This window comes from Pelodiscus sinensis, chromosome 10 (genome assembly GCF_052426305.1).
Source record: "Pelodiscus sinensis isolate ZL-2025 chromosome 10, ASM5242630v1, whole genome shotgun sequence".
In the NCBI taxonomy this organism is placed as follows: domain Eukaryota; kingdom Metazoa; phylum Chordata; order Testudines; family Trionychidae; genus Pelodiscus; species Pelodiscus sinensis.
Window position 1 is genome coordinate 57,052,520 of NC_143061.1, and position 22,257 is coordinate 57,074,776.

The 22,257-nt window shown below is 51.2% G+C and overlaps 1 protein-coding gene across 2 annotated transcripts; it reads right to left on the bottom strand.

Annotated features, from left to right (window-relative positions):
- Nucleotides 1-3,471: 3,471 nt before the first annotated feature.
- ERFE (erythroferrone) lies at nt 3,472-21,174 on the bottom strand. 2 transcript variants are annotated; one of them, XM_075917872.2, is made up of 8 exons: nt 18,554-21,174; nt 13,145-13,267; nt 11,810-11,912; nt 10,063-10,271; nt 7,959-8,067; nt 7,466-7,556; nt 5,736-5,814; nt 3,472-3,615 (listed from the first exon to the last, which is right to left on the bottom strand). In XM_075917872.2, the coding sequence occupies exons 1-8, from the start codon at nt 18,746-18,748 to the stop codon at nt 3,526-3,528; spliced, it is 999 nt and encodes a 332-aa protein (XP_075773987.2). In that variant the 5' UTR covers nt 18,749-21,174; the 3' UTR covers nt 3,472-3,525. The 2 variants fall into 2 exon arrangements, with proteins under 2 accessions (XP_075773987.2, XP_075773986.1); XM_075917871.2 differs by having other exon boundaries at nt 3,472-3,767; nt 18,554-21,167.
- Between the last annotated feature and the right edge of the window lie 1,083 nt (nt 21,175-22,257).

Sequence of the window (22,257 nt, forward strand, 5' to 3'; positions counted from 1 at the left end):
CACTATTCCAATTCTTCAGCAGATGGTTGTGCTCGCTCAAAGATTGGCTCTGCAAGCTACACCATGTCTTCTATTCCCAAACTTTCAGGAGACTTCTTCCTAGTAGGATCAATACCTAAGAATGAATTCCTGCTGCCGTCTTTATAACAAGAAAAGCTGTGGGTTTTTTCCTAGTGTTAATTCCTTTGGTAAAATGCTAGAGAAGACAAGGCAGTTAGCTGTGTGAGAAATAGTAAATTCTTGGGGGTGTCCCTCAAATCTTCACCTTGCCCTGCTGTATTAACCTGATATGCTGTTTTTGTGTCAAAGCTACAAATGATGTGTCTTCATTAGGCTTTTACCATGTAGTAAGAAAGAACACTTCCTATTAAAGAGTAACCCTTTCAGGCTTGAACTCTAATTTCAGAGAATATGTCTACACTGCAGTTAATTCGAATTAACGGCCGTTATTTCGAATTAACTTCAATAGCGTCAATACATGGAAACCGCTATTTTGAAATTAATTCGAAATAGCAGAGCGCTTAATTAGAATTTGGTAAACCTCATTCTATGAGTAATGCCAAATTCGAAATAGCTATTTAGAATTAAGTGCTATGTAGACACTTAATTCGAAATAGGGGGCCTCCAGTCCTTCCCAGGGAGCCCTGGTGGCCACACTGGGCACAACCAGGAAAACTTACTCTCCTCTCCCCCAGCCCCGGAGCCATTAATGGGTAGACTCTGGCTACAGTGCCTGTGCCAGCTCCAAGCCCAGAGCCAGCAGTGGCCACTGGGGCCCCTGACCCAGTGGCCCCAGAACATGAGCCCACAAGCCACTGGCAGCCAGCCCTCCACTGCTCCACAGGAGCAGTCTGCCAGCTCCCAGGAGCCTGACAGGGGCTGGAGCGGGCGGGCGCCTTCGTGGTCCAGGGTGGAGATCATGGGTCTTATTCAGGTTTGGGGGGATGCCCCCAAGGACCATGATCTCTGCACTAGACAGAGGAATGCAGCCGGCTATGGCAGGATAGCTGCCAGCCTAGCCACCAAAGTCCACATGCGAGCCCAGGAGCAGGTTTGCATGAAAATCAAGTTGGTCTGGTGAGACCCCCAACCTGGGCCCTGAGCTTCCCCGTCTTCTCCTTCCCCTTGCTTCCCCTTTCCAGCTCCCCCCTCCCCTCTCTTCCCCTCTTCCACCTCCTTTTCCCAGTCTCTTTAGAGGTTCATCCCCACTCCCCCAGTTTTGTTCAATAAACCCAGTTTCTGTTTTCGAACGTCTGTCTTTTGTTTGACATCAGGAATGGGGGCTAGGGAGAGGTAAGTGGAAGGACGAGAGGGAGGAATGGAGCATGAGCCCCCGGTGGGGAGGACTGGGGTGGCTCTGAGGGCTCCTCAGGGTGGTTGCTCTCCCCCTGCGGGCCTCCTGGATTCTGACAGCCCCCCGATGGACCCCCACCCCGGATGGCAGCCTGCAGCAAGTGCAGCCAGGCTGATGGCAGTGACCCCATGAGATCACTCTGGGTCCATGTGGCCGAGTGCTGTGGTGTCCCGAGTGCGGGCACTCAGGGCACTCCAAGACAGGACTGCTTTGCTGTCCCTCATCAAGGTAGACAAGCAAGCGGGGAAGCCTGAGAACTGTCTGTCTGGGGTGGTGGTCGGGTCCCTTTAAGCACGGAGCTCAGTTAGCCTCAGGCAGCAGCCCCACACACTAAGACCTAACCTGATGTCCTGCCGGCACTGGTTCTGGCCAGCCTTAACCTCGGTTCAGGGTCCACTCAGTGTGGACGCGCTATTTCGAAATAGATTTTGTGTGTAGATGCGTTAATTCGAATGAACTGTTTCGAATTAAGGTAATTTGAAATAGCGCTGTAGTGTAGACATACCCAGAGAGAGGTGAACTAGAGTAAAAACTGCAGAAATTTGGCATAGGTTGCTACAAACCATAAACGGAACTGGCTGCAACTGTTTTTTAACATGGGATTTATTTTCTACTTTGTATATTACCAGGGCCCCAAATGACAAGTCCTGAAAAGCTTTTCTAAGACAACAGGATATGGCTACACTGCAGTGAAAAACCCAGGCCATTTGACTTGGGCTGTGGGGCTAAAACCTGCAGCATAGATGTTGATGCTCAAGCTGAAGCCTTGTCTTGGAGACCTTCCTCTCATGAGGTTTCAGGACAAGCCTGCATGTCTGCACTCCAGGTTTCAGCTCCCTAGCCTGAGCCTTCTCTGCTGAGCCGAGCCAGCTACAGCCATGTTGCTAGACTTCCCTTGCAGTAGAGAGGTACCAGTGAATTATGCAAGAGCGTACTAGCATTTTATGTAAAGACAACTTGTGTTGGTTTTTCCTGAAAGATTTTGTAGAAGTGCTGCCCACAGCAAATGTTCTACCCCAAGTTAACTTTGTTTCCTGAGAAGAGTGTGCTGCGAACGCATTTCCTCCAGCAGACTGAGAATGCTTTTTTGTGTGGAAAAACTATAATTTGGAGAGAGCTGAGACCTGTGTCTACTTACTAAGAGTTCTGCTATCATGAAAGTGGAGCTCTAGGATATCTGTAAAGTCAGGAGCTAAGGAATTAAGTATATGATATTAAGAAATGAGACTGCATCTTTTTCTCTCCCTGCTTTTATTATTAATTTAGGGTCCCTTTCTGCAGCTCTTATTTATGCACATAGTCTCACTGGGTTAATCAGAGTTAGAGTTATCAGGGCTAAAACCAGGCATAACGGTGAGTATCTCTACCACCCATTGACTGGGCTTTGTGCCATGGGCAGAAAATGGGTGGTGGTGTGAGGCCACTGTTCCTAGGAAGTGGGAAATCGTTGGATAGCAATTCATGTTCTAGCTAGTTTGCTGCCTTATCAGGACACTGCCCTACTTTGAAAATTAACTTCCAAATACCAGTGTCTGCTGATGACAAACCTTAACTGATAAGCTACAAGAAAGCTAGAGCACTATATGTAATCTTGCGTTGGCTGCTGAAAAATTGAATAGAAAATGCCAAAGAGCTAGTCTATGACTGACGGCGTTTTCAATACCATTTCCTAAGCATTCATGCTCCGTGCGTGTGTGGGCGGATCTACACAGCCGGGCTTAAGCTACGCAATTCATGTAGCTCAATTTGTAGAGCTTATTTCGAATTATTTCAAAATAGCTTATTTTAAAATTGGGAGCGTCTAGCCAGCACTAACTTTGAAAAATAGCACTCTTCCTCCGACTTCCCTTATTCCTCGTGCAATGAAGGTTACAGGAGTCAGAGTAAGAAGTCCTTCAGCCTGACAGTATTTCAAAGTAACTGCTTGCTGTGTAGATGCAGACTGTTATTTCAAAATAATGGTGCTGTGTAGACGTACTCGGGGGGTGGGGGGGGCGGTTCCTTTATAAAAGTTGGTCTAGCTTTGGAAGTCAGACATGTTTGAATTGTCCATATAAAATAAGCCTCAAAATCTGGCCATAAATTCAAGTGAAGTGGATTTAGTGAGTCCTTTTCTCTTTTTCATGCTTCCAATTTTCTTTCCATCTCTCTGTCTTTGGATGCTTGAGATCTTATGCAAAGGGTGGTGACTTGTTTTTGTAGTAGAAACAGATCTCAGTATGCTTGGGCCCTTGAGTGGGAGGGGACAAAGTCGGTTCCTGCTGAAGAAACCATTTCCGCTTAGAGCATGTAAGAGCAGCTGGTTTGAAAGCATTCACCCCCCCAGAAGAACAGCACTGAAATCCGAGCCACTTTGAACACTGAGGGATGATCCTGTGGCGTTGTCTACAAAAACTGAGGCATACTGGCCAGCCTGAAAGGGAGAAATGAGTGACTGTGAAAATAGGCCCAGCTTGCTGCCACAAGTACAGAGGGGTGTTATGTAAATGCATCAGGTCTACAGAGCAATAGCTATGTAGGCTGTGCTGAGCTAGTTCAAGTCATGTTTTCATGTCAAACATAGGCCATTTTGATCCCTCATTCCTGCCCTTAGGGGGATGGTCACACAGCACCACTAAGTCCAAGTGGGCGGGACTTGGACAAGCGGCCTTGTGTTGAGTGGTCACTCACCATTGTAAGCCTGAGCCTACAAGTAGTCAGGGCTGGATTAAGGGGGGGGGGCTAGCCGGGCGGCTGCCCGGGGCACCAATCTGGGGGGGGTGCCTGATGGCAGCTGTAAGGGGTGCCGCAGGCCACGCAGTGCCCCTTACAGCTGCCCTCAGGTGACACGCACCTGATTGCAGCAGTAAGGTGCGCAGCGTGGCAGGGGGTAGGGCCATGCCTGTGCTGTGCGCCCAGGGCCAGAGCCGCGTCTGCATCGCATGCTCGCTGCCCGAACGCGGGAGTGGCTCAAGCCGGCCCTGCAAGTACTGGACTCAGCTATACTGCAAATGCAGACCACGTGTTGCAGGTCTGGGGCGTGACCTGAGATGCAGCGCGACTTGGACTGATCCACCCTCTAGCACAGGGCTGGGCAAGATGCGGTTTGCCCACAGACTGCAGCGGGTCGCTTCCTATTTTATAGCCTGCTGCCCGTGCCACTGAATTTCCAGGCAGCGGCTCAAGCAGCAAGATCCTATTTAAATGGCTCATGATTCCCAGTGGTAGCACTACCCCTGCAGGTGTCAGAGCCGTGAACCTTTTAAATAGCCGCAACAACCCTAGGCAGCTGCCAGGCAACATGGTAGCAGCAGGACTGGGAGTTGTGATCCCTTTGCCGTGTTTTTACTTCAAAGCCTTGGGCCCCAGACAACTGGGGAAAGGCTAGTCCCCCGCCTTGCCCCGACCCTGCCTCTTCCAGGGGGTGGAGCCAGCCTATGACCACATACCAAGATTCATTAAGCAGTCCCCCTATGAGAATTATTGCCCGCCCCTGCTCTAGCAAGTCTTAGAACCTGGGTCCAGATGATGATGGGCTGGGGCCTAAGTCTGAGTCAGAGCCCAGGACTTGGTGTGCTATGTAAACATTCCCTGTCTAGCACAGGGCAGCTTCAAAGGGGTTGTAAAAAGGCTGAAAGGGGAGGAAGTATTCTCCCATCACACCCAGCGTGGGTTCTGCCCTAGAGTGGCATGGCGTGGCTGGGGGGCAGGGCTTCCATGAAGAATGCTATGCTCACTTGGGACAGTGTAGCAGCCAGGACAGGTTGCTATGAGCCAATAGCACCTTCTGGTTTCAGGCAGGCTTAGCCAGACTCCAAAATAAGATGGTTCAGAATTATCCAGCAGAATGTTACCAAGTGGGAAAGTGATGGTTATAATGAGGGTTCTGCTATGTATCTTGTACATTCTCCAGCCCCACTTGAACAATGCCCAGAACCATGCTGTAACAGAGGAGTAGCCCTAGTGATATGCAGAAACTTATCTGTTGCTTTGCTATAATCTCGCCTTTTCAAACCTAACAAACCCCCTGCTGCAGAGGAAAGACAGCATGTGACCATCCTCTTTGTCAGCTGGTTCTATTAGCACTCACAAGGCATGGCACTTTCTGTGGAAAAGGACATAGCCGCCTGTTTCCCTTGTGAATGCTTGTGCTCAATTAGGGCATGTCTGCAACACAACTGGAGGTGTGATTGCAGGGGGGTAGGTATTCTACTTGCTTTGAGCTAGCGAGCATGCTGAAAATAACAGGGATGTCCGCATGGGCTGTGCAGAGCTGCAGAGTTCATTGTTGTGGGAAGTTAGCTGCCCAGTTGTGCTGCATTCTTATGTCAGTAGCATCCTGCACGAGGTGGGTCTGCCCATAAGAAACATCCCTTGGTCTCACTTATTTGCCCATGTTTACCTGCAAGTATAGGATTCCACTGACTGAGATGGTGAAAAGTTCACTACTGCAGTCCAAGCCAGCCACCGTCTCCAGAGAACTGAAGACAAAAACAGCAATGTCAGCACTGAAGTGTCTGGTGCAATGCGTACCATCCAGACTTCACTGACTAACCAGTTATCTCTTTGTCCAGGGATCAAAGTCAGATGTGGTCTATGTTGCATATTGGTAAGATGCATGAGACATCAAGGACTGGTCTACACTAAGAAATTTAGGTTGGCATAGCTAAGTCGCTTGGAGCCGGGGAGTGGAAAAATTCCCACTTCCCTGAGCAATGCATTTAAACTAACATAACCCCTGGGCTGTGTCTACACTGGCGCGATCTTGCGCAAAAGCAGCCACTCTTGCGCAAAAACTTGCTGCCTCTCTACACTGGCCGTGCGTTCTTGCACAAGTAAACTGACGTTCTACTGTATGAAATCAGGGCTTCTTGTGCCAGAACTCTGATACTCCCACTCAGGAAGAAGCCCTTTTGCACAACTGTTCTTGCGCAAGAGGCCAGTGTAGACAGGCAACATGAATTTCTTGCGCAAGAAAGCCCAATGGTTAAAATGGCCATTGGAGCTTTCTTGCGCAAGAGAGCGTCCACAGTGGCACGGATGCTCTTGCACAAAAGCACATGCCAGTGGAGACGCTCTCTTCTGGAAGAGTTCTTGCGCAAGAAGCTGCCAGTGTAGACGTGGCCCTGGGCTAAGTCTAGACTGGCAGGATTTTCCGCAAATGCTTTTAATGGAAAAGTTTTCCGTTAAAAGCATTTGTGGAACAGAGCGTCTAGATTGGCAGGACGCTTTTCCATTTAGCATCCATGGCCAATCTCGACGCGCTTTTCTGCAAAAAAGCCCCAATCGCCATTTTCGCAATCGGGGCTTTTTTGCACAAAACAAATCTGAGCTGTCTACACTGGCCCTTTTGCGCAAAAGGACTTTTGCCCGAGCGGGAGCAGCGTAGTATTTCTGCAAGAAGCGCTGATTTCTTACATGAGATCGTCAGTGCTCTTGCGGAAATTCAAGCGGCCAGTGTAGACAGCTGGCAAGTTTTTCCACAAAAGCACTTGCTTTTGCGGAAAAACTTGCTAGTCTAGACGCAGCCCTGGTGCATACAGCTCTGATTCAATGGGCAAATACTCCTGTCCTTCTAGCTACTGCCCTGTAGGGAGGTAGATTACCTACCCTGACAGGAGACACCACATTAAAAGTTCATTCTGAGGCACCTTCCTCTAAGGTCCTCGTGTAGACAAGCCCATAACCTCGCTATGAATCTGGCCCACAGACCATGGGTGTGATTAGAGCAGATTGAAATTGGCATTTCTATTCCTAAGGACATTCTGATTTTTTTTTTTAAACATTTCATTCTGAAATAGAAGAAAAAGCTGAAATTTCCCATGGAATGAAAATTCTGCTCCCCCCTCCCCCACGCCCTTAATTATTGAAACATTTCACTTGCTGGGCTGGGAACGGGGATGATGTGGAAGCTGCTACAGAGGATCAGGCCACCTGGAATTTCCCCGACATAGAGAATTTTCCACCAGGTCCTATCAGCCACAGTGAGGCCTGGCCCTAGGCCAGGGCACTGTGAGCCCCTGCTTTACGTGCACTCTTCTTCCAGACATGGACAGAGAAAAACGTCTGTTCCCTGTAAAACCTGTCTGGCTGCGCTAGCAGGGAGAGCATGCCTCTACTAGGTGCACTCACACGTTGCGCTGACACAGTGACTGGACACAGATCAGTACCCGCAGGCGATCTCTTGCACGCTGGGGCCCCTTCCTCTGTTGTTCTCTGTGAACTAGAAATGCAGAAGAGTGAATCAGACAGGGACACGCTGTTCTCCCCTTCTGAACAGAACCCCTGTAAAGGGACAGCCTTAGGCCTCAGCCTCTGGGGCGGCTAGACACGCTCACAGAGCTCGCCAGTCAGAACGTTCTGATCAGTTAGCTGCGTCTGGGCTATAGCTGGGGTAGATACGTGGTCATCAGTGGGACTGCACCAAGGCACACCCACTGTACACCGACTCCAGTGGAACTAGGCTGATTGTACCTTTTGAGGTTCTGGGCCTCAGCTCCAGTGGGAGGAAGCTCAGTAACTGCACTGGAGCTATGCTGCTTCCCACCAGCACGAATTGTGGTCCACAGAGTCCTGGAGGATTCAACAGCAGCACCACGCTGTGAAGGCCCATAGGGAAGCTTACCGATGTGCAAGGTGGCGGTGAAGGTGTAGTACCCCGTGACAGGCGCAGTATATTGGCCACTGGTGAGGTTCAGCCCCAGGCCTCGGTAGAACACTCCTTCTTTCTGAGGCTAGTAACAGAGAAAGTCACAACTGGGCATGCTGGGAGACACCAAGCCAGCTCTGCCTATTGCAGTGGGCACTCAGCTGATGGGCCTGTTGCTGTAGCAGTACACACGGTGGTCGCAGCACCCAGACTGCGGCTGTGGACACTCAGCCTCTCGCTGCCATGGCTATACCGGTAAAATGACAGACCGGAGCGGGGGCATTGCCCTGGGCCCTGGTGATTCTAAAGGGGCCGAGGCTCCTGGCCACCGCCGTTGCTATTGTGACAGCCCTTTCAAGCTGCCACGAGCGCAGGGTGTGCACTGCCGAGCCTCGGCTCTGGGCTCCGAGAGCTAGCGGTACCAGCCCCATCCGGGAGCACAGAGCTATACCGGGTCGAGTCCCCTGAGTGCAGGCCAGGGCTAGCAATGTATTGGCACATTTGTCGTGTTTCCTGGTTCCCAGAGTATCTGAGATTGTTTTCAAATGTGTTTGGCACTCAGAATTATCCATCCCATAATGCCCGCAAGCCAGAAAGACTCTCGAAAGCGAGGATTGCCAGCTGTCCAGGTTTTGACATTCCCACCCCCCCAAAAAGCAAATCTAGTAGAGTTCTGTGTTTAAAAAGGGGGAAAGATCTGACGACGATTTTAAAAATGATTCGATGAGGCATGGAAACTGTTTCTGTGCTTGTGTCGTGTAAGTTAAGATGGTGAAAAGCATTTTCATTCTGCATAGTTAAGTTTCCAAGCTGTGCTAAGTCCATGGGATGTTGTACATTTTTAAAAAAAGTCAAATTTTGATCAGAGTTACAAATAACTGCCATGCCTGAGGTTCTACCTTATCTAGATTTCATGTATTTTTAATCTTAGCTCTGAATTTGCTGGTTGGGAAAGCTTTATTTTGGGGCTAATTAGACCATCCCTGTAATATTTTTGTATACTAAGTTACTGGTACATACTCATTGATAAACAAATATTTGTCTGGGGATTTTAATTGATCTGCAGTTGGCTAGGAGGCTGAGTGGAAGTACCTCTCCTCTCCCCCTTGGATGCCTGGCGCACACTCTTAGGCTACGTCTACACTGCAGGCTTTTTGCGCAAGAACAGTCGTTCTTGTGCAAAAACTTGTGGAGCGTCTACACTGCACGCGCATTCTTGCACAAGTAAATTTACAGTAAAGCATTGGAAAAGAGGGCTTCTTGTTCAAGAGTTATTCCTCTCCCCACAAGGAATAAGCCCTCTTGCGCAAGAAGGCAGTGTGGACGGCAACAGACGTTTTTTGCGCAAGAAACCCCTATGGCTAAAATGGCCATCAGAGCTTTCTTGCACAAGAGCGTGTCCGCACTGCCATGGACTCTAGTGCAAAAGCACATGCCAGTGTGGACGCGCTCTTGCGCAAGAATTTTTGTGCAGAAACTCGTGCGCAAAGCAGTTGTTGCGCAAGAAGCCTGCAGTGTAGACATAGCCCTATAGTATGGCACAAATTGCAGGGGCATTTGAGAGGTTAAGACCCAATCCAATGGCCACTGAAGTCAATGAGAATTTCTGCATAGACTTCCATGGAGGTTGGATCGAAGTTCTATTCACCTCACTCTGAGAGCTCAGATGCTGGAAATATAGCTCTGGGAATGAATTCTTTTTTTTTAGCAATTCTCCTAAATTGCGGGGGGAATAATTTCAAACTGAACCAAAAATAATATTTTCAGCAAATCAAAATGTCTAAAAGAAATTGCTTCACATCATCAAACAAAATATTTCATTTGGGCAAAACTGAAATATTTCACTTTGTCATTTTTAAACATTTTTATTAGTCTTTTAAGATAAAGTTAAAGGACATTTTGAAACAAAAAGTTGTTTTGAATGAAAATTTTAAAATGTTTCGTTTAGAAAATGCCAAGTTTTGGACACTGTTTTTTTGACCAAAACAATTTGGCAAAGTCAGCGCAAATGTGGAAAACATCTCAATGATGCTGAGCCTGCCTTTTGCCAGGCCACATGGCACACTCCCTCCCCACTCACTATGTAATAGATGCGAAGCTCTTGCAGGGATCTCCGGTCAATGGGCAGGTTTCTCAGTATCCGGCAGTGGAAGGCTGCTTCCACTCGATGTTGTGGCTGCCTCTTTGCCAACGAACCAGCAACAAGTGCCAGGATGTCATCTTCTCCTCTCTCCTCCTCACCTTCCTGGCAAGCTTCCAGGCTCATCCTCTCCCGCTCCTTTACTGCCTCTGAGAGGAAACACACCCCCACACATTGCACACCCCCACACGAGAACCACTTTTAGGAGTCACCGATTTACAAAGGGTTTTTACAACCAATGCTCCCACTGATGTCAGTGGAAGCAGGGTGAACCCTGTGTGAATGCTAGTCAAAGCCCAGCCAGCTGGCACTGTTAGGTGAGACTCAGTCATCCCACCTTCATGAGCGCGATCCCAACAAATGTTCTGTCTGGTCATTTTAAGCAGCAGTGATGTTTGGTGGAGAATGTGCCCCTTGGTTTTCATTGCCGCGTTGAAACTAGGATCGGGATATTAGTTTTTTGGGGGTCCTAATTGTAGATCAATTTGATTTCTGAGGATTGAGCCAAAAAACTCTGAGGTGTTGGAGATTAAACAGGGAATGAGTGTGTGATGCACAAGTACACACCTACCACAGCAGTCAGGGAGACTCTCCAAAGACCGCAACAGGGGTTGGATTTGGGGCTAGACCAGGGCTACTCAACTTTGGAAGCCCGGGGGCCACAATGATACCCACAGCACATGCCGAGGGCTGCAACTTACGTGTGGGTGCATAGACGTGCAAATATATATGTGAATAGCATCTCCGTCAGACTGACGGGCTATGTGAATAGCATCTCCGTCAGACTGACGGGCTATGTGAATAGCATCTCCGTCAGACTGACGGGCTGTGTGAATAGCATCTCCGTCAGACTGACGGGCATGAACACAAAGATTAAGGCAAGACTACACAGCGCACAGGCCCCATTTCGGTCAGTTCTGCTGTTAATACAATGTAATATTTACCCGATTGGCACCCCTATGACAGCACTTTGAATGAGCACAGGCCAGGACTTTAACTACTAAAACGCATCTCGACAGAAGCCCATTCTATTGATGCCTTTTTTGTTTTGGCTTCACAACAGTCCAGGAATTGAACTACTAAAACACATCAACCCAAACCACACAGTAACCCAAACTGCAGCCGCAACCAAGCAGGCAGCCTGTGGCCCACGGGCCACGTGTTGATGAGCCCTGGGCTAGGATCTCTTCGCGAGCACACACGCACATAGCTCATCACCAAGATGTGCTAGCAACTATTATTTGTGACGGAGGATGTGTATGTTTGAGGTGTGAGCTAGTCAGATCCTGATGCACACTTTGGGGGGGTATAAAACTCTGTGCTGGAAAATTGTGCTGAAGTCACCAACACACTGAACACACACATTGCTCCTGGGGCTGGAGTTTGTCTGGCTGAGCACATCCCCCCTTTCTGCCCTGCTCTGGTGCCGGTGGCTGGGCAGGCACACTACGCAGCACTGCATGCCAACTTCCTGCCCACATGCACCAGACAGCAGTCACGCACTGTCCTTACCGTTCCCCCCGAGGGGGAAGATCAGGGTCACAACGTGACCTCTCCCCCCAGTAGGACATAAGCTCTTGCCCCTTCGGCGTTACACGCCCTACAGCATGGGGCACCCAGTTCTCCAGCCCAGCAGGCCGTGGCTGTGGAGATGCACTCAGCCCAGGCACTCACTTTCACACCATACCTTTCAGCAGCAGCCGGAAGTCCTTCAGCAAGTCTTCTGGTGTCACCAGAGCTCCCGGAGGCCCTTGAGGGCCAGGGGGACCTGGTGGGCCTGGCAGGCCAAACTAGAACCCCAGACAGAGCACAGAGCTGGTCAGTTCCATTTGCCCTTAAATTAGGGTGCAGCGAGTGTAGAGCCAATGACTCACAGACCGTACGGGCTAGAAGAGACTAGTCCAGCCCCCTGCCCAAGGCAGGACCACCCCGACTCAATCATCCCAGCCAGGACTGTGTCAAGCCAGGCCTTAAAACCCGCTAGGGATGGAGATTCCCCCCCCCCCAGGGACCCCAGCCCAGCGCTTCCCACCCTCCTAGGGAAATCGTTTTTCCTAATATCCCACCTAGACCTCCCCCACTGCAACGTGAGCCCACTGCTCCTCATTCTGCCACCTGCCCCACTGGGAACACCAACCCCAAACTGACCCCAAGGGCACTCCACTTGATACCAGGTGAAAACTAGCTAGTGAGCCATTGATCACGGCCCACTGAGGCTGATGATACGGGTCTCTCACTGTGCTGCTTTCAGTTTGTGTCTGCAGCCTTGGGGTATGGCCCTGTCGCTGCGTCTGGGTGGAAGCAGGCTGAAGAACCGAGGGCAGCAAGACGGTGTTACAGGGTGCCCAGGCTGTCAGGGAAAGCAGCCTCAGTGGGGGTGACACTCCCAAAGGGGTCACGACCTGTCCCAACCGTATAAAAAGTTTTGCTAAAGTCAAGGTCTCACGCACACCAGTCCCCCATAGGCATAGAGCCAGTTGGTTTGTGCTAGAAGGCAATCCGAGTGGTCAGGCATGACTTGCCCTTGGGAATGGGCATAAGAATGACTCCATCCCACAGTGCCAGCACCCTGACACCCCTCCCCTTCCCACTGCCCAAAAGGGCACCAGCCTCTGCTCAACTCTGCTGGCATCTCAGCAGTTTGGCACCGCTGCTGGGCGGGTCAGTGTTTTCAGCCCCATTCCCTCAGTCGTCTCTGGGCTCAGAAGGAACAGGGCTTTACACTTGGCATGCAGGCAGCCCCGACCAGGCTCACTGGGGGGTGGCACAGAGGGCCTGGGCCAGGGTTCTCCATGCGGGGTGGGTTTCAGTGGGCGGAGGCTGAGGCGCTCTGTGGAGAAGGGCACAGTGGGCCCATGGCAGAGCCCGGGGGGGGGGGGGGAAGAGTGCAGCTGGCACAGATTGCAGCTTGTGGGGGGGTGGCATTGCAGCAGATCCAGAATCTTTTGTGGGAAGGTGACAATGGGTCTGGGCCAGGGCTCCCTAGGCTGAGTTGCACAGATACTGGTGTGTGACACGGTACCTTGAGTGTTTGTGATTTGCCTTTGCCCCGTTTCTTGCTGTTCACCCCTTTGTTTGATTGTTTCATAAAGAGCATCCAAGCGTCCCGGGGGTCAATGCTGCGTGGCTGCTCAGGGACAGGTTCCTGTGAGTGATACCAGAACAAGCACACAGAAAGCAATGGGTATCTGGGCAGCTGGGACACAGGCGGGTGCCATCCTGCATCACTGCTTCTAGAGCATCCCTGCCGGGTGTTTGTGGAAGCCCCATCATTGCAGGCTTCTAAGAATAGGTTGGACATCCTCTCATGGGAGCTTATTCCAGACCTTCACTAGCGTGAGAATGGACACTTGACCTAAATCCTGCCTGCTGCAAATTAATTTCATTCCTGCTTGTCCAATCATCAGTGCCAATGGAGAATAACCGATCCCTGTCCTCTCTATACCAGCTCTTAATGCGGGGGGGTGAGCCTCAAACTTTGTGATACTGCACCCCCCCTCCCCCGCTAAGCTGCTCACAACCTTCCCTCTAAAGTTCCTCGCAACCTGCTGCGGGGGGTCAGGACTCACAGTTTGAGAAATGTGGCCGCAACATATTTGAAGACTGTTATCAAGGCTGTCCTTAGATGTCTTTTCTCATGACTATACACACAGGCTGTGTCTAGACTGCATCCCTTTTTCGTAAAAGGGATGCAAATTAGATGTATCGCAATTGCAAATGAAGCAGGGATTTAAATCTCCCCTGCTTCATTAGCATAAAAATGGCTGCCGCTTTTTTACGGCGCGGAGCTTTGCCGGAAAAAAGCGCCAGTCTAGATGTGGATCTTTTGGAAAACAAAGCCTTTTCCGAAAGATCCGCGTCTAGACTGGCGCTTTTTCCGGCAAAGCTCCAAGCTGGAAAAAAGCAGAAGCCATTTTTATGCTAATGAAGCGGGGGAGATTTAAATCCCCGCTTCATTTGCAATTGCGATATGTCTATTTACATCCCTTTTACGAAAAAGGTCCAGAATGCAGTCTAGACACAGCCACACTTTTTTTAAAAAACTTTTCCTCATACATTAGTCTAAACTTGTTATAAATGTGTTGCTTTCCCATGGACTCTCCAGTTAGTACCCTTTCCAACTGGTCAGCTTAATTACATTTGTACACCACTATAAAATCCCCAGATACTTTTTGCAGTCCTACCACCTAGCCAGTGAGTCCCCATTTTGTAGTTATGCATTAGATTTTTTTTCCTTATAGTGTGGTACTGTGCACTTGTCTTTAACAAATTTCAACTTGTTGATTTCAGACCAATTCACCAAGATCACGTTTAATTCTAACCCTCTCCTCCAGCGTGCCAGGTCGGTGTCCCCCCCAATATTGTATAAGCATACTCTCCAGTCCATTAACCTAGTCATTCATGAAAATACTGGCTAGCACCAGACCCAGAACAGACCCCTTGCAGTACTGCCTAAGGTTGCCAGGTGTCCGGTATTGAACCAGACAGGCTGGTATTTGCGCCTTCCGTCTAGTAAAAAAATGCAGAAAATACCAGACCTCTAAAATGTCCAGTATTTTCTGTTTTTCTTGAGGCCCAGCTCGGGCGCCTGACAGACGGCTGCTTGGGACATGCAGCACAGCTCGCGCTGGCTGGGGCAGAGAGAGGGGGGAGCAGCCCAGGAATTAAAGGGGCCACGGCTGCATTTTGGTCCTTGGGTGTTTTTTTGCTCAATAGAATTTTTTCCTCAGTGGTTTTTTGGAGGGAGGGGTCAGTATTTTTTGTGAAACCATTTGGCAACCCTATACTGCACTAGATATGCCCTCCCAGTGTGATGGCAAACAGCTGATAAGGAGTCTTTGGCTGTGATCTTTCAATCAGCTGTGTACCCACTTTCTGGCAGTTTAATCTAGACTGCATTTCTGTAATTTGCGCATGTCATGTGGCACTGTGTCAAAAGCCTTACTACAAATCCAGACATATCATATCTACAGCTCCCCCACTAGCCGCTAACGCTGCCAAAGAAGGAAATTAGGTCAATTTGACATATTTGTCTGGGAGGATAACAAGAAGAGTTTTTACAGGTATGTTAGCAACAAGAAGGTGACTTACTGAATGGGGGAGGCAACTTAGTGGCAGATGATGTGGGAAAAAGCAGAAGTACTCGAGGCTTTTTTTGCCTTTGTCTTCACAGACAAGGTCAGCTCCCACACTGCTGCACTAGGCAGTGCAGTACGGGGAGGGAGTAGGCAGCCCTCAGTGGAGAAAGAACAGGTTAAGGGCTATTTAGAAAAGCAGGACATGCATACACCCATGGTACCCAAGTGTATACATAGGCTGGGAAGAACTCAGTTTATGATGAATATTATCAATGTTTATTTGTAACCATTTGTTTAATTTTAGCAATTTAAATGTCCACATTTGCAGAATATGGTGGTGGGGTGTCTGCTAATGCCAACAGATATTGTAATTCCAAAAGTTAAAGCTTGCCATCTGTTAAATCACAAATTGTAAATATCCTGTGGCAAACAATGCAATGTAAATAGGCTTAAATCAAAATTCAAATAATTTCGCAGGCAGCATTCTTCTTACTTTGCTAGCTGTAAATGTCAGTGACCATCAGTGGAAGTGCTGTTTGCTTGGTTTGTGTGTGTGGCAAAACCGAGATTTACCAAGAAAATGCAAACCCTTCCAAGCCTGCATATTCAACAGGGCAGTGCTGAGCTTCCTTGCAAGTTGATTTGGGGTAAGAACAGACCTGCGTGATCACAGAAGCTGACTTTTTAATGCGCAGTTCATGGCGCAGCACTGCCATGATGCCGGCGTTGTGTTTTAAACACGTGCTCTGTGCACAGCTGCTGCAGTTGGGCATAGCCTAAAGATCTCAACTCATTGCCATGGCTAGACTCACAGCTGGCCCACTTTTCACCTGCCTTTACATCCACAGTGACATGCACTGTGGATTCTCCCAGCCTCTCGGAGCAGGACCTGCTGGCAGAACCCCCAGGTCAACCATGTTTTAGCAGTTAAAGTGCCTCAGTGCTGACGATTCGACAAGCTGCCCTAGCTGGGCTCCGCGAATCTCCTGAGTCCCGTGTAGGGGCATAGTTGGGGTGATGCCAGTGAAGGCCCCTGGGGCTGGGGAGGATATAAAATAAAATGCCTGCCCAACAGCAGCAGCTGGCATCACTAACCAGATATTTTCCACCCATTCACAATCTAGTGCAGCGATTCCCAATCGCTGGGCCACAGCCTGACCCCTTGCTGCCAGGCCGTGATGGCTCTGGGGTACGCTGCTCCCCCGCGGTTGTTGGGAGAAGGGTGTCCTGCCCCACCTCTCAGCCAGCTTGCGCCGGGCAGAGGTGGGGTCTCCTCCCGGACGTGGAAGAGCGCTTTGCGGCGCGGCGGGAGGTCCAGGTGGCGCCCGGCACGGCAACTATAGAGCAGCCGCCACCCAGGCAGCACCACTCAGCTGGCAGCTGGGAGGCAGCGCAGGGCTAGGTGAGGGGGACAGGGCAGGCTCAGAGGACTCCGGGGGTGGGGCTAGTTCTGGGGGGCTCTAAAAGGTGGGGGGCAGGTGCTGGAAGGCTCTGGGGGTGGGGCTAGTGCTGGGGAGCTCGGGCTGTAAGAGGCAGGGTGCTGACACAGGAGGGGCACTGGGACATCTGGGAGTGGGGCTAGTGTGGAGGGGCTATGGGGGCAGGGGTGGCACTGGGGGGCTCTGGGGATGGGGCTGGCACTGGTGGGAGGCTGGGTGCAGTGGGGGTCTGGAACCAGGAGGCTGGCACTGGGGGGGTCTGGTGGTGGGAGGCTGACATGGGGAGGTTGGGTCATTGGCTGGCACAAGGAGTGGGGGGGTTAGGACTGGCAATGAATATGCAAATATGTAAATAAAATGTTACCTGTTTGCCCAAAGTTTGTGAATGGGTTTGCTGGTCCCCAGTATAAAAAGGTTGGGAGCCACTGATCTAGTGGATGCAGCTTCCAGCTTTCCCCTGATCTGAGAGCATAGGAACTAGGGTGAGAAATTCTCTCTCTGAGCAGCACTGCTCTCACCCAGGAGAGAGTTCACCCTGCCAATAGCACTTTACTGCATGAGCAGGTAACTGGACATGGATTCAGGCCGGTAAGGACTGTCTCTCCCGACCCGTCAGCTGCTCCAACAGGACAGAATGTGGGAGGGCTGCAGTTTAGGGCTCCTCTTAGAGCAATTCAATGAGGGCTGCAGTTTTCTCCTTCCGCGCTTCTCTGCGTTCGTGTAGGGATGTGGGGGTTGGTGTCTGAACGTTCACTTCCATTTTCTGGGATTATTGCTGCAGATTTGGTGATGGAGAACTAGCCTTCTCCTGGCCTCTTGGGTTAAATTATCTCAGCCTCTCTCAAACCTGCTTATCGGCACTTCTTACAGTCAACCCTGCATGTAGCCCATTGGATTTGGGCAGCCAGGAACTCACAGTTGCTTTTTTGTAACATAAGAATGAAGGGCGAGTGAAAGGCTGCCCATTTAAAAAGCGATCCAAGGATTTACAGAACTGATTGCCACAGGGTAGGAATGTAAAGGGGTAACCAGCTAATCTCTGGGTTAACCAGCGTCCAGAAGGCTGCAGCAGCCTCCGCCTGAGGTGTGCAGTGAGCAGTGGGGGAGGCTACTGCAGCCTGGCCAGGCACACTGCCCTGTGCCCACTGGGCAGGCTGGTAAACTGGTTAAACATGTAGTTTAACTGATTAACATTTGAAACAGGATTTTACATCCCTACCATATGGTCTGAGTGAGGACCAGAACGTAGCTGAACTGAACTAAGGATTAATGGTTAACCAGAAGGACATCAATGGTGATATTAGCTAGCATGCAACACTTGAAAGGGTGCTCAGACCTAATGTTTCAAGATAAGAGCCATGACTAACTGCTGGGGAAAGGAAGAAACTGTCTCTCCATAATTGTTCATGACGAGGATTCTTGCCCCTGCCTCTGGAGCATCTGTACTTGGAGACAGATTGCTGGGTAGGTGGCCACAGGTCCATCCACTGCAGGACTTTTGTGTGACAGTTTATCAGAGGCAGCCTCGAAGCTGCAAGACAAACCCTGTGGTTGTATATTACCAGCAGAGCTGAGAACATGGTTGCTCTGAAAACTATTTAAGACAAAGCTAGAAAAGATTCAGGGCACAGGCTAATATTTTATGAGTCAGTAGGGTTGCTCTCAGGGTCAGTAGGGTTGGTTTTGCCCCCTCACTGTGCTAGGTTCTCAATGCAGTCTCATGGCAAATGTCGATTGCTCACTGACAGAAAAACAAGTGTAATAACTCAAATCCCCCAAGTAGATTTTACACAACGGCATTCACCCAGATCAGAAATTCGATTCTCTGCGATTTACCCACTTTCCTGCTTTGGTTGCCCTGAGTTTAGATCTGTACTCAATTCCCTAGAACTAAATGCAGGTAGAAGTGCTTACCGGGTCGTTAGATGCAGGCAGAGCCAGGCTGCTTTTCCCCTGGCCTGTGGGATACTCATTCCACTGGGATTTCTTCTCTCGGCTTCTTCTGCTTCCGAGTTTTTCTGACTCCACTGAGCCAATGCATGAGGCCACTGCCAGGAGTCCCCCACACAATAATAGGAGCCAGCAGCTGGCAGGGAGGGCTCCAGCCATCCTTTAACACAAGGCACCAATGAGGTGGTGCTTTTTCTCTGCGAGCCAGAGTTTTTCTGGCCACCCACAGCCAGGCTTTGTCCGTAGGAGCAGAATGAAATCAGACTGTGTCCCGTCGAGAGCGGCGTGTTTGGGGGAAGAGATACGTCAGCAATGTCAGGCCTCACCTCCCCTCAGTGCCAGCTCAGAGGACAGATCGGCCCTCAACAGCTAAGCCACCTGGCTCCAGGAGGGCACACTGCACCCTGCTCTGGGAGGAGAACGTCCATTGTTTAGGCTCAGGGGCCCCTTAGAGAAATGCTCCTGCACTTCAGAGCACTGCCCCTCCAATCTGGTCATGAGAGCTCAGACCAGGAGTCTGGGGTGGGCTTAAAAAGCCACTGACGGGCTGAGTCCAGCTGGGAGCGGGTCCCCTCCTGTGCTTTGCTTGCCTCCTTTCTCGGGCTGCCTTTGGAGCAGTAACAGTCTCTGCCCAGCAGCTCCTGTGCTCCTTCCCGTCACGGTTGGCGGGGCCAGGGGATGCCCACTTTCTCTGCTGGTGGCCCTCTCGCCAGCCTGGCCCTGGCCAGGACTGAGGCTCGTGAGAGAAGCCTGTGCCTGGCGCACCGCCACCTCTCTCTGGGGGCTCTGCTCCCGGCGCAGCAGCCCTGGGCTGTCTCCGTCTGATAGTCCCGCTTGCATCCACTCCTTTTAATAAGCTTGAATTCCCCGCCTCATAGGCACTCCTGGGAGCCAGAGAGCCCCCTGCTGGCTCCCAGAGCTAGGTGCAAGCGTCTCCAGCCCCTGGCTCCTCCAGCTAGAGCCATGTGCAGAGGCTCTGTGGCAGCTGCTCAGCGGCTCAGCCATGCATGCCATGTGCAGGGCCCCTGCAAGGGCTTGGAAGCAAAGGTGCAGACAGCAGCCTCTAGGCTCCTTTCAACCCTCACTGCGCCTCTGGCCACCTGCTCATCCCCAGGGACGATGGCCCTGTTCAGCCGGGGCTCTGCAGGTGCTATGCAATGCCTCAGTGGGGCCATCGGATATTGGTGCTCAGGGGACAGCTGGAGGCTCTGCATCACTTCCCCCTGGAGCTCCCCAGCCCCTTGCTGCCAGTGCCCCCTGGCTAGGGCTAGACTGGACAGGGCTGTGGTGGGCATGGACTGCTCCACTCAGCACCACAAAGCCATCTTGCCTCCAGTTACCAGGAGCATCGAGGGCTGTGCCACGCTGGCGGGTGCTGCACTCTTAGGAAGGTGCGAACCTGCTCAGTTTCCTAGGTCCCCTCTCCCGACTAGGCAGCAACAATGGCCAGGGCTATCCTCGAGTGGAATCAACCCTGCCTAGCGCGTGGACGTGTCTGGGCCAAGTTTGAAGCCAGGAGTCTCCTTCCTTGGGGCTTTGGGTTAAAAGTAGGGATGTTAAATGCATGTAGTTAAGTAACTGTGTATCCATCAGTGGTTACCTGGGTACTTGCAAGGTGGCACTCGGCTCCCTGGGAGCTGGCTTCCCCTGGTCCCCAGCTGGCAGACTGGGGCAAATCCCCATGCCCTGACCATGCTCCCCAGAAGGCATGCTGGACAGGCTCTGCTCTGACCCTGCTCCCCCGCAGGGGCACTGGGCAGGAAGAGCAGATCAAGAGCAGGGGTGCCCAGTATTTCAGGGCCCCCAATTGGCTGGGGTCCCTGGGCACAGGTCCCATTGGCCCAGTGGCTAATCTGCCACTGCATATGACTGATGTGATGGCAAATTATCCCCCCTTATCTCTGAGCACCGCTTTGTGGTTGGGGGCCTAACAGCAGAATTAAATCCCACATCCCCTCTTGGCCCCCTACAATCAGCATAATTGGCTCTTCCCTTTATACCACCTTGAGGTCAGATTGTTACAAACTACATAATGCACAACCAAAGGCTTCACCGCCAGTGCATGCAGGCCTTAAAATCCAACAGGTTCCAGCCCACTGATGTAGCACATACCACACTGGCATCTGCCACCACACCCAGGCGCATCTTTGGCTTTCTCCTGTCCTGCTGCCAAGACCTCTCTCCCCCAGCTCTCCAACTGGAATGCCACCCCCCTTAATTCTCCAAACTGGGGCACTGGTGCTGGCACCGAGGCGCTGGATCTGCATCATACAATGGGACCAGCCACTCTGTGACAGGAACAGCCAGACGGCACAAATAGTGCCCTGTCACACACGGCATGAGCAACTTGGAGCCAAACCTGCGGTGGAAGAAACAGCAGCCAATGGTACATAGAGAACAATGCATTGCAATCACAACCCCTTTGTGCCGCTGTGCTCCATATCAACTCAAAGTCTGTCCTGTCCCTATGGCCCCTGCTGCTACAGGCCTGGGCCAGCCTCTGCCCCCCGCCATGAGTACTGTAACCATCTCGCTCCAGCCACCCTCGTCTCCTTCCCCACTGTCAAAATACGGCAGCTCTGCGCCTCTTTTCCCCAGTGACCCTGACACCCTTCCCTGCCCCTCTGATCTCTTAGATCACCAAGTGCCAGCTCTTTTCTTCCCGTACCCTTGCTCGTATCCTGTGCACCACGCAGGGCTCTTAGCCTGCTGCACCCTACGGGACTGGGCTAAAGCCCAGTGCGCCTGCTGGGAATCTTTCCCTTGATCTGCATGGGCTGTTTCTCTCCCTCTCAGCTAGCTCAGAAGTCACCCGCTTCCACTCCTGAGCAAGCTGGCCTGTGCACACAGCTCCTGGCCATCTGCCTGCAGGCAGTGCCTGTGTGTAGCTGTGCTGGGGTTGCATTCCCACATGGCAGCAGCCTTGTTCACAGTGGCTGCGTCTACACTGGCATGATTTTGCGCAAATACTTTTAATGGAAAAGTTTTTCCGTTAAAAGTATTTGCACAAGAGAGTGTCTATACTGGCATGTGCCTTTGCACAAAAGATTTGCTTTTGCGCAAAAGCATCCGTGCCAGCGTAGATGCTCTCTTGCGCAAGAAAGCTCCAATGGCCATTTTAGCCATCGGGCTTGCTTGCGCAAGAAATTAACGTTACTGTCTACACTGGCCTCTTGCACAAGAATACGTGCACAAAAGGGCTTATCCCTGAGCAGGAGCGGCAGAGTATTTGCGCAAGAAGCCCTGATTTTGTACATTACAACGTCAGTGTTCTTGCACAAATACTCGTGGCCAGTGTAGACAGGCGTAGACACAGCCAGTGTGTGTCAGCACGGCCCCCACTCTTCTAGCCAGAGGATCAGTGCGTGTGTGTGCTTACCTGCTGCCACGGTAACGGCGTGGCGCTGGTACTCGGGGCAGGATGTCCCCAAGAGACCGTTACCCAAGGGCTAACTAGGGTTGCTGAACATTAGTGCACTTGGCAGGGAGAGTAATTCCAAGGAACAGCGGCTACCAGGGGAGCGATCACTATAGCCACAGCTAGGGCTGTGAATTGTTAACCTGAGAGGGCTGGAGGCAAGGGCTGCGCCAGCCTGACGGCATGCTGTGGGGGCGGTGCGCCAGTCCAGCTGGAGCAGCCCCCATCCATGGGGAGCCCGGCCTGCCCA

Bases quoted from the DNA above. Each gene is read 5' to 3' on its own strand.
- ERFE (XM_075917871.2), bottom strand. From the start codon at position 18,748: ATGGCTGGAGCCCTCCCTGCCAGCTGCTGGCTCCTATTATTGTGTGGG. The intron at 10,272-11,809 runs GTATGGTGTGAA...GTTTCCTCTCAG, and splicing joins CTTCCGGCTGCTGCTGAAAG to AGGCAGTAAAGGAGCGGGAG. The intron at 8,068-10,062 runs GTGAGTGGGGAG...CTCTGTTACTAG, and splicing joins AGCTTCGCATCTATTACATA to CCTCAGAAAGAAGGAGTGTT.